At 45.3% G+C, this 12,669-nt stretch overlaps 1 protein-coding gene across 1 annotated transcript in view; it reads right to left on the bottom strand.

The window, feature by feature from the left end:
* Positions 1-12,669, bottom strand: part of CAPN1 (calpain 1) — a 72,235-nt gene that overhangs the window by 43,193 nt on the left and 16,373 nt on the right. The window contains exon 4 of the mRNA XM_018554318.1: positions 1,683-1,801. Within this exon, the coding sequence (XP_018409820.1) occupies positions 1,683-1,801 (119 nt within the window). The remainder of the gene's footprint in view (positions 1-1,682; positions 1,802-12,669) is intronic.

Raw genomic sequence — 12,669 nt, 5'->3', positions numbered from 1 at the left:
CCCAAAGAGCCCTGGTTAAACCAGGGCTCTATGGGGTCTCACCAGGGCTTTGTAGGGTCCCAACAGGGCTTTGTGGGGTTTAACTAGGGCTGGTGAGACCCTACAGAGCCCTGGTTAGACCCCACAGAGGCCTGGTTAAACCATGCCTCTGTAGGGTCTCACCAGCATCAAGGTTCTGTAGGGTCTCACCAGGGCTATGTGGGGTCTCACCAGCCTGGTTAACATATCGGCCGTAAATGCCACTATTGGCATAATGCCGAAAGTGCCATTTCCCCTACCAGGGCTATGTGGGGTCTCACCAGTCCTGGTGAAACCCCACAGAGCCCTAGTTTAACCAGGGCTCTTTATGATCTCACCAGGGCTCTGAGGGGTCTCACCAGGCTGGTGAGACCCCACAGAGCCCTAGTTTAACCAGGGCTCTTTATGATCTCACCAGGGCTCTGAGGGGTCTCACCAGGCTGGTGAGACCCCACAGAGCCCTAGTTTAACCAGGGCTCTTTATGATCTCACCAGGGCTCTGAGGGGTCTCACCAGGCTGGTGAGACCCCACAGAGCCCTAGTTTAACCAGGGCTCTTTATGATCTCACCAGGGCTCTGGGGGGTCTCACCAGTCCTGGTGAAACCCCACAGAGCCCTGGTAAGACCATACAAAGTCCCCATAAACTCCCAGCCAGAGATCCTCGTGTGGTGGATGGGAGGGGTAAGGTCTCTTCTCATTGGCTGGTGGGCAGAGCTCCAGAAGACCGAGTGAATGGACCGTACAGATGATCGAGGAAGCGTATGAGCGCTCAGCCCTGTCAAACTGAGAGTCTCACAACGTTACCTGATTGCGAGTGAGGTGATGTGCTGTTCCGACAGGGCAAACAAGGCGCCCCTATTATTCATAGGGGCGTCGGGCCCCTAGGAATAATAGGGTCCCGCCGCTGAAGTGCTGTCCTCTGCAAAGGCTCCCCACCTCACCGTCGAGCCCCTATTATTCAGCCTTGGGCACCAGCTGCTTGCTGCTACTGTGCTGGTGCAGAATCAGCACAGTAGCAGCAAGCAGGTGGTGCCAAAGGCTGAATAGGGGTCCAACGCTGGGGTGAGGGCGAGGGAAGCCTTTGCAGAGAACAGCTTGCCCTACCCTCACCCCAGGGTCGGGCCCCTGTTCAGTCTTGGACACCAGGCCAGCTGCTTGCTTTTACTGTGGTGATCTCTGCAGAAAGCCCCCCCACGTCGGCCATATAAACTAAGCTGCTGTGCTGTCGCCCCCCAGCCCAAGGCCTGACACCAAGCCTCAATTGCTGCTATCCCCCCAGCCAGCCCCAGACTCATCTCACTCAGCAGCTGCTGCTGTTCCCTGTTCCCTTCCCCCCCAGCTCCAGATCATTGCTGGCTTACCTTACCAGTGCAGTGACACAGGCTCTGCCGCTCAGCCTCCAGCTGTGAGAGCTCCGCGGCTGCCCCTGAGGAAAAAAACCCTTCCTGCATGTGGGCAGGAAGGTACCAAAATATCACATTGGATGGGGGGTTTGGGACGTACCAACTGTTCCGTACGAGTCGATAAATCGCTCAATGTGAACGGGGCTTAACACAACTTGTGAACTGAAGGACACCTGATACTGAAGTCAGCAGGAACACTTCCACTTATAACACTGATCATCACATCACATTCATTAGATAGAAAGACTGTCGCCCAGTACCTCGAAATGGAACACTCCTGCATAGTTCTGCTGGAAGCTCTGACCATGGGGAACCACTCGATGGAGAAGAGTGTCATTCAATGTAAGAGAGGCTATAGCAGCAAGGAGCCAACAGTCACCTAACCCAAGGAAAACAAAGAAAACATGAAGCAATCTGCACAGCAATTACCAATTGCAAAATACATATTTAATGAACTTGAACTTTTAAAAAAAGTAAATAAATGGGAGGAAACTGCTATCAGAATCAAGCAGGAAAGAAGTGACGGCAAATAAGGCTTCAGTCCTAAATACAACCTGTAATGAGAGCACAACAGAATCTTCTATTGCTGACTGTCTTCTGAAAATGCTGGTTTTCTGAGTGTCATGCTGATCCAATATTTTTCACTTACTTACCTAGAACAAGGATCAGATCAGGAAATTTGGAGCTCTTAATCTATGTACTGTTTTATGTGTCAGTGATCCTAAAAGTACTGAAGCTATGCAGATTTCTGCAGGTAAAATACTTTTGAAACTTAAAATGGAAGCACATTTGTTAGGTTTTAGTTCTCTCTTGGGTCACAGGAGTATATTTACTAATGTACTCCTGTGACCCATTTCAGCATATAGAGGACAACTGACAGCTATATGCTGACAGCGTAGAGCCATGCTGCAGCTGGGAATGATGCCAACAATATTGTCAGGATCCACACGACTGCCTGATTGACAGTAGGCTCTGCCTCTCTAGAGCCAGAGCCACCAGTGCCCGCCCCCCTCCCCTTGTCTGGCCCTCCAGTGAGCAATGGAGGAACAGAGAGGGGATGTGGGAATCCCTGCGGGGTGTAGTGACTGGCAGTCACTGCTCTTTGCAGGAAAAGACTGTGAGCTGTCACATCAGCAGTTCCATGATCAGTATATAGAGCCGGGTGGTGACATCTGCAGTGTCCTATGCTGACTCTTAAGTATTGCTAAGAGTATATATAAAAGTATATTTTACTCTCCCAATACTACTCCGTTAATCAGAGCCAAAAGGTGACAAACACATCCCACACTGAAGTTATCAGAAAAAGTCTATTTTAATAATGGTAAGCCCTTTCATTCTAGAATTCATTTGAGGTGTCAGACACAAAAAAAAAAAAAAACTATAATGTAATTCTAGTAAGGACCTTTTGTAGTTGTCAATATTTTCCTTTACAGCCCTATTGCGTGACTTTTCTTTCATTGCATGCCTTGTAAATCATAATCATATTTACAACTTAGTATAAGTTACTGCCCTTTATGTTATTTCACTCAGGTTACGGTATTTAATCTAAACACTGAAAAACATTGCATGAAACTTTGTGAAGGATACTGCTAAATATAACATTTATAGCAGGAGAAGAGGAATTTAGTTTATATGAAAGCAAAAATCATACAAAAGCACTTTACCAATATCTATGGAGAACTATGGGGTCAGGGCTTTTCCACATAGTTCTCCGAAGGGTAATGGGAGGACACAAACTAGCGTCATACAGCATTCATGAAGAGCTGTCCAGCTACATGTAGACTTATTTTATTTAAAATGATTTGGAAAATTCTATTGCTGCCTAGATAAATTATCATACAAAGTAAGTATACAGTAGTGAGTATAGTGGACTGATGGGCTCTAGGTGCTCGGTCTGCTAAGGCAATAGCGTACTCTCGATAGGTATACATTTTCATTCACCATTGTAACATTTACCAGAAACTCAATTTGATGCATGTTACACATAATTTTTTGTTGTATCCTGTTTTATTGTAAATGTTCCCTCTACTAGTCCTCTGTATTGCTGGAAATCTTTGTTAGTACTCTTGGGTAATGACTGCAGATATACGCTCAATTAGCCTAAAGGTTTCCCTAGACATCAGATATGTGACACTGGCTTATCCGGTGGTGACGAGATTGATTAGAGCAGGTTTTGTAACCTGCCTGACTGCACATTTCCCTTAAGGAGAACTATGGGGTCAGGGCTTTTCCACATAGTTCTCCGAAGGGTAATGGGAGGACACAAACTAGCGTCCTCCCGTTACCCAAAGCTCAGTATACCGCGAGCTGCAGCTGGAGCTGGAAAAGTATCTGTACTTGTACCGAGTATAGTACTTGGTATCGGTGCATCCCTATTATAGAGCATGAGGTCATGGTTCACTGCATGGTCCCTGCAAACCATGGAGGAGATGTCATAGTGTGTGGTGCAGTGATAAGTAATAGAGATCCCTGGAATCCAGGCAGTAATGTTTACAATACGCCTACATACCATAAAACATATAATAATCTCACATTGGCCATAGGGTGCAGCATTCCACTGACACGGCACATGTTAATGGTTAATAAATCTGTCTGTTCAGTCTTTTGATAACATCTACTTTAAACTTCTACATATTCACATAAAAGAACATTCACATAACATAATATTTAAAAACTTCTGCTCATATTTTATTTGATGAAAAAATCCGACTTATTTAAGCTGGGCACACACTGAGAGATATTTTTCCTTCAGCCTTTGAGGCAGATTCCTCCATCTACAGTAACTGCATGGAAGAACAAATCTCCTGCTGTGTACATTGTATTCTGACAGCGGCACCCGCCATTGTCAGAATACAAAAACAATGCTTGCAGCTGATTGGCTGCAAGCATCGTTCAGCTGACAATTTTCCAGCATGTCCTGCTGAATTGGACAGTATTCGATCCATATGTACCCAGTTGCCTTTAACCCTTCTATTTAATGTTTAGGAGGGGGGCTGGGGTTATGTTTACCATAATTAACCCTGTCTGTACTGTGCTGGCAGATCTTTATTGTAAACTAGATGTGCACACTGTCCTAACAAAGAGTTCAAGATATGAAACATATAAATATTTGGGTGGTACATTGTATGTTAAAGAAAACTCCAGCCAAAAATGTTATTAACCCTTGCCCAACTCCCCCCCACCCCCCTTCAAGAGTTAACTGCTCGTTTTTGCCTTGGGTTAAAAATAAAAATGTTATACAAACCTGATCTTCCAAGCCGACCGTCTCTTGGACCGGCCCCTGGAACATCTCTCCCCCTCTGCTCCAGCGGTCTAGCAATGCTCAAGTCATCACATCCAATACAGTGTATAGGTTGTGAAGACACCGAGGGACATTCAATTGCTGGAGCGGAGGAGTAGCAGGCTAAAAGGAGTGCTGCCAGCTCTGAGGATCGGGGAAGTATAACTTTTTTTTAACCCTAGGCAAAAAACGAGCAGTTAACCCTTGCTGTGCCGGGGTAGCCCCATTGGAAGGGTTAATAACATTTCTGCCTGGAGTTCTTCTTTAATGCACTTTTAAACCAATCTGTTCCTAAACTGCACACTGCCGGCTATTGTGAACAAGATAAGCTTCCAATAGAGTTCTGTACACAATTGTGCTCCAAAGAAACAACTAGAGAGGCAAGAAATATTCTTCAGAAGATTTTAGGTTTGCTGTGTAAATGTGGAACACAAACATATAGCAGAGGTTTCTCCAATTTGGTTGCAAAGGTGGAAATACGCTTTAAGTTATCCAATAATGGGTCTCACGTATACCCCAAACTTCCTGTTCAATTGTCTGCACACATTAGGCTAAAGGTGGCCATACACTTTACAACCCTCGCAAGAGTTTTGTATTGCGAGGGTTGTAAAGTAATTTAAAAAACGTATGCTCTGCCCATCTTGGACAGGCAGATCGTACTTGTGATCATCGCAAGCCCGCCCCCCTGAGGAGCAGGCTTCCGATGACTGCAAGCGCACACCGGCCCGTTTGGCAGTTGTCGAACAAGCAGGCCACTAACTCGCCGAGAATCGTACGATTCCCGGCGGGTTTTCCAACCTGCTTGTTCGACGGAAGACATGCACCCATACAGTAGAAACGGTTGCACGCCTTCTATACACTTTGCGATCATAAGATCGCGGGATTTCCCGCGATTCTCGTGCGATAATCGTGCAGTGTATGGGCACCTTAAGGCTAGGTTCTGATATCAGCGATCCTGGGATCATGCAAGACTGCACACAGCGATTGCCGCACGGCCCTATTTATTTCAATGGGGTTATATCCGCATGGCAACAGCTGAAAAAATTTACATGTATCTCTTTTTACGACACGCACTGCGGGCTTCTTTAAACCGTGATCGTGCGCAATTGCACAGGCGGTATCGCTGCTGGAAACCACGCAATCTGCCTGGTGCGACTGAGGTGCCATTAGAAAATAATGGTACTGCCAGAGCGATCGGCGGTGGTGTGCGATTCTGTGACCGCGTGGCCATCCGCGCACTTTCGTGCATGATTGCTGCGCAGTCAAGGATCGCCCTACTGTAAACCTAGGCTTAGTTTCCAAATCCATGCATGCACAGCACAAAGACATCCACACTGCACACACAAATACAGACACGCCTCAGCCGCAGAGCGGTGACTCAGAAAAGAGAAATGTGAGACAGCAGGAGGGAGTGACGCCTGAGGGAATCCCTGTGTCACACACCCAAAATAAAAATCGCACAGAACATGCCTTCCAACACCCACACACACTTCACCCAGAAAAAGCCCCATCCCTGTACTACGGTAAAAACGATTGTTCACTTAAAACACCAAACCTGAATGTTCACTGTGAATATGTGTCAGTGATATACATGGAAACAGAACCTGTGTAGAACCTCTCTATGCTCTCACCCCTTTATCTACAACTACAGATCTTTGTACTCATGCCATTTTCTGCAGCTTATACAAAATGTACATGTTTCTTTTGTTTGCAAAGCAACATCTCCCTTTTTTCACTGCATCAAAATTACTTGGAAGTGATAAATAAATAAAATGAGAGTGTTATGAAACAGGAAACAGCCTGCTGCCCCCAGGCTCGGCCCACGTGATCTTTTCACACATCTAAAACTAGAGACTTATAGAATGGGAGATTTCATACACAGGCACACAGTGGCAGAGGTAAGAAATATTAACCCGCCACCTCACCCACCTACAAGTAACACTAAACTCAGGAGTTAGGGCTTGTTCACACCAAGCGCGTTCCAGGAGCAGAGCAGTTACAGACCGGATCAAAACTGCGTCCAATGTATTCCAATGGTATTTTGGGCTCTAGTTCACATCGCAGTGTTCAGTTCCAGAGCATGTAAAAAAACTGCAGCGAGCCCTATTTTTCCTGCTCTGGAACGCATGCAAACGCATCAAAAGTGCATGCAAACGCCCTGGAACACACTGAAAGCCCATTTTAAACTAAAAAGAAAAAAAAAATGTTTTTACCATAAACGGCCCGGAGCGCAACAAAAACGCGGCACAAAACGCGATATAACACACTGCACTGCGTGTGCAGAAACTCATGCAGATCTGGTCTGCATTTGGTGTGAACAAGGACTTAGAGGAGAACTATGGGGTTAAGGCTTTTCCCCATAGTTCTCCTTAGGGTAACGGGACGACACAAACTAGCGCCCTCCTGTCATCCTAAGCTCAGTATACCGCGAGCCACAGCTCGCAGTATACTGAGACACCGCAGCTGAAGCGGATCCCGACAATTATGTCTGGATCCGCCCAGCTGCGTGAGTGACAGCTGGCTCTGCCTATCTAGAGGCAGAGCCAGCTTTACCCGCCCCCTCCCCCGTCCACTCCACCAGTCAGTGCTGGCGGATCGGAGCGGAGAGGGAGGAATCCAGCCCCTCCCCTGTCACGCCAGAGAGCTGTGACAGGATCGAGAGGTGAGCGAACGCCGGTATGTGTTCGCTCACCTCCCGATCTACTGAGCCGACCTGTGACAGTCTCATTATCACAGGTCGGCTAGAACTATGAGGTGAGTGAAAAGCACTCACCTCATAGTTCTCCTTTAATCTTAAAAATGTATTCAAGTACCCGAACTATAAACATAAATGTATCTTATATGTGTATCACTTAGCTGTAGATCCTCAATGAATTCATGCTGACACTGTCCTTCCTTCTGGAGGGTGGCTACTTTTGTTCCACATGGCCCTGTGTGTGTTATAAAGTAGCCACAGCTCCCAGATCGCTCCCATGATGGACTACAATCTGACATTTAGTTAGCTACTTTATATTGAGATTGTAGTGCATCACGGGAGTGAGCTTGGAGCGGTGGCTACTCTACAACACACACAGGGACAATAGGGAACAAAAGTAGCCACCCTCCAGAAGGAAGGACAGTGTCAGCACCAATTCAGAGATGATTTGAGGATTTACAGCCGAGTGATACACATACAAGTATAAGATACATTTTTGTAAATAGTTTGGGTACTTGAATGCATTTTTATGATTTAACTCCTGAGTTCATTGTCACTTTAAGGCTTGTTCACACCAAATGCAGACCAGATCTGCATGAGTTTCTGCACACGCAGTGCAGTGTGTTCTGCCGCATTTTTTGCCGCGTTTATGACGCGTTCAGGGCCATTTTTGCAACAAAAATATATATATTTTGATGCGTTTGCACGCGTAAATAGGGCTTGCTGCAGTTTTTTTTTACATGCTCTAGAACTGTACGCTGCGGTGTGAACTAGAGCCCAAAATACCATTGGAATACATTGGACGCAGTTTTGATCCGGTCTGTAACTGCTCTGCTCTGCTCCTGGAACGCGCTTGGTGTGAACTAGCCCTCAAAGCTCAAAAACTTTCATTTAAATACATTCCTCAATAGCCACAAGGGATATAAATCCACTTTTTCTACAATAAAATAAGTTCTTACTTTGTAAAAGGAGCAGTGACAACATCACTGTGCTAAACATAACCTGTGCAGACAGCAGAGCTTTGGAAGGGAACCAGCAGATTCACCTACTACATTTGGTCTGCAGAAAACTACAGGAGGGGGCGGAGACAAGACAAGTCACCCTACACAAGGAAAGAGAGCAGCAGTGACCGGTCTTTATGATTATAGGAAGTTCCTGCACAGAGGTAAAGTTTTACACAAGCTGGCTACACAGATTTGGAAGAAATACACAAATCACATCAAGATTCCAGGATACAGTTTCGCAGAGAGCGGCACCCCGAGTGATACTCACGTGGATGGGATGACGCGGACGTCGTGTGAACCGATCGCGAGCTGTGGGTGCCATTATTACTAACTGCACCCGTCACACCAGGCGGATCGCCGCAATTCCGCCCCATGCTTCCGAACACCAAACAGCCGCGCGGATATCACCCCATTAAAATCAATGGGGCCGCGCGGCAATCGCTGCCTGCATTGTACAGAACCGTGCGATCCCGGGTGTCTCGCGATGTAGTGCAGGTGTGAACCTAGCCTAACTGTCCCACTCTATCACTTAACTGTGCAGGGAATCTGATTGGCCTCCTATGCAGCTACAAGCTTCACAACAAATAACTGGCTGCATTGTAGAAGTGGCTGAAAAGAATAAATCCTGCAGGCTACAGGTACCTAAGGAAATTAAACTAGTATTAAACCCTCATATATTTTCATGTTTACATCAAAGACAATAAAGAATTTTTGCTCACTGTATCCCCAATTACTTCAATTTTCACGTTTCTACAGCATATTCCTTCATATCTCTCAGCTGCGCTCTCCTGAACTTCTAGTCAGAGAATGTTCACATCAGAATATGGGCACACGTCTTTGTCTGTTGGTACTACACAACCCATCATCCCTTGGAGCTTGTACACAAATACTGAATACTACATCTGCGGATCTAAGGACCCTGGGCGTGTCTAGTTTTATTGTTCATTCAATTTCCATTTCTTTGATTTTCATTGATGGGACCCTATTGATGTTGCGAATATAATGCGTTACTATAGTTACCTTTGCCACTTCCACATGGGGCTTCATCATTCATTTCCACAAATTTCAATTACGTTTATTATTACATTACTAGTAGATTGATTTCTCCAATCTTCTATGTCTCTCTTTGCCTCACTCTCACTTTATATGAAGAAAAGGCAAAAAATAGAGGTTTAAGAAAGGTATACAACCAATACATGTGTATAACAAATGTCAAAATGTATTGTATACATATTAAATAAAATAAAGAAATAAATAACAATTCATGTTATATATATATATATATATATATATACCCAGAGGGGGAGAGGTGCAACTAGGGAGCTACTGTCGAGGCAGACTCAAAGTTGATTACTAGATCACTCTCACTTTATGTAAAGCTGGACTCTTGACGAGCACTCGACCAAATATACCAATACCAGTATCGGTTTGAGCTACAGCTAACGATTATTTTCATAATCGATTAGTTGCCCGATTATTTTTTCAATTCATCAATTGGTTGTATTAAGAAAAAAATCTCTCTCTCAACTAATCGATAATGAGAATCATTGCCAACTATTCTCATTATCGATTAGAAGCGATTTAATCGATTCGTTGTTGCAGCCCTAATATCGGTATTGATGGATCCCTACTTATTAGGTATGTATTACATCTCACAGAGATCACAGTACTCCCCCTGAAAATGCCTTCATATGCTTTTTTTCTCCAGAAGGACGGGACTATTTATGTTAAAGAACTTGGTTAAATGTGTTCACAAATATCTGACACAGATCTCTCCCTTTGTGAACTGCAACAAAGTTACAATGTTGAAATCTGATCATTGGGGAGGAGACTTAAGGTAATATCAAACCCTCAAACGTTATTTCAATAATTGATTAGTTGTTGCAGCCCTAGAATCCAGATCAAACAAATATACATTGCCCAGCAAAGTATGTCTTTAATTCCTGCACAAGCACATACAGTACATTCATCATGTTTGCAAACAGCTGGCTCCAATTCTCTGAGCTCTGCTTCCCTGAACTGATCACAAGGCACAGCACAATCTCCAGCAGTTGTCTATCTACTAGCTTGGTGAAGGGAGAAGGGAGGAGAGGGGAGCTGGGAACAGTAAGGAGCTCCAATCCCTCCAGCCTGCAGATGAATATATACATCGGGTGCAGGCTGCAGTATGCTCCCACCCGTTAAACAATATCTCTCCAATCAGCCGCACAAAACCGAGGTCCATCAAAATCCAACTTTATTGTTGCAAATTCCATGCAAAGTTCAACATACAAGGTATACACCCCCATAATATCTGTCCCTCCTCTATGATTAAGCCCAGGTGGTGAAACGCGTGAGCGGTGTTGGAGTGGGAGAGACACTATGGTGGTGTATACCTTGTATGTTGAACTTTGCATGGAATTTACAACAATAAAGTTGGATTTTTATGGACCTTGGTTTTCTGCGGCTGATTGGAGAGGATAGTGACATGCTTTGCTGTGCCTATGTGTTTGTGGAGATGCACACATAACTTATTAGCACACACAAGGGAAAGGAGCCACCCTAAAACTGGATATCAGGGCCAGTGTTCAGGAGAACATCTGATTCTGCAGGAAACTAGAACTTTTAAACATCAAGGAGCAGCATTCACTGTAAGTGATTCAATCAGATTTTGAAATAGCTTAAAAACCTTTTGACTTTAATATCACTTCAACTGTGTATATGGAGGCAGCCATGCCACATGTTCATCACATGCACAGACTCTACTTCAGGGAGTATGCAACCTCGGCAGTCCAGCTATGATGAAACTACAAATCCCATCATCCGTCTCCAGGAATCATGCCTGTGGCTTGCAGAATTTTGCAATGACTCCTGTGATTTGTAGTTCCGCAACAACTGGAGGGCCGAGGTAGCCTACCCCTGCTCTACATTCTACTTTTCAGTGCTCTACAATGGCTACAATTAGGGATGCACCGATACCGGTTTTTCGGTCTCGAGTACGAGTACAAATATTTTTTTTTTCAGTACTCGTCGATACCGAGGACTGGTGCCATGCCCCGACTATCAGGAAGTTGAGTAGCGGATCATGACCCGTCGCCCGGCTTCCTGATTGCCTGTGAAGCCAGTGTTCTAGTGAAAGAACACTGGTTTCACCTGCGAGGTTGCCTGGCTTCCTGATCAATCAGAAAGCCCGGCGGTGAGTCGTGAGGTGCCGTCCGGCTTCCTGATTGGTCCGGGGAAGCCAGGCTGTCTAGAAACAAGTGAAGCTGGGTTTCTACCAAATCATGAAGCTGGGAGAGGGAGATCTCGCTCTGACCGGAAGTTCTGGCATCGGAGGTAAGCATTGGAGCATTTGGGCAAGTGTGAGTACAGATACTAGTATCAGTGAATTCCTAGCTACAAGTGCTGCTTTTTATGTGACGGACAACTTACTGAAAACAATGCACCCCCCTGTGTGGCTGATATCTTATGTCAACAGTTGTTATGTGGAGTTCTTGCAGAAGAATCATTTAAAAATATGAAAATCATTTTAAAAAATGACTTTGAGGTCAACATGCAACAAAAACTCAAAATATGTGTTCACATAAATACACTACATATTACTCTTAAAATCATTTCACCTATTGTGAGGCTATTGATGCTGTGCTTTGAGGTTCTGCTAATGCTTTCTACTTATGTTACGCTTTATTTATTTAAAAAAAAAAAAAAAAACTGTTTTAGGTGAGTGATCTGTACTATACTACACCAGCTGACGAGGAAGCATGGAGCCGGCTTTCTGGCCAATAAGGAAGTCGGGGGGCGAGTAATGACTCACTGCCCGGCTGCCTGATTAGCAGCTTCCCGACCAAGCAGAAAGCCAGGCGGCGAGTCATTACAAGCTGCCCGTCTTCATGATTGGTCGGAGGCCGGCTCAATGCTCCCTTGTCACCCAGTGACGAGGAAGCATGGAACTGGCATCCTGGCCAATCAGGAAGCCGGGGAGCGAGTCATTACCCACACCCTGGCTTCCTGATTGGCCGTGAAGTCAGCTCCATGCTCCCTGGTGACGAGGGAGCATTGAGCTGGCTTCCCTGCTAATCAGAAAGCCGGGCGTCTTGTATTGACTCACCGCCCGGCTTCCTGATACTGGAAGTTCTGGTATCGGGATAAATATCGGGAGCATTTTGGCGAGTACTCGCCCAAGTAATCGGTATTGACACTGATACCGATTCTAGTATCAGCATCAGTGCATCCCTACAGATAACACAGTGTACAGACGGAAGTGTGTGCAAACAAGTGGCTAAAATATA

Source organism: Nanorana parkeri, unplaced genomic scaffold (assembly GCF_000935625.1).
Source record: "Nanorana parkeri isolate BGI_ZX_2015 unplaced genomic scaffold, ASM93562v1 scaffold153, whole genome shotgun sequence".
NCBI classification, from domain to species: domain Eukaryota; kingdom Metazoa; phylum Chordata; class Amphibia; order Anura; family Dicroglossidae; genus Nanorana; species Nanorana parkeri.
The sequence above is the reverse complement of the archived record's forward strand: the minus strand, read 5'-3'. Positions and strand labels throughout refer to the sequence as shown.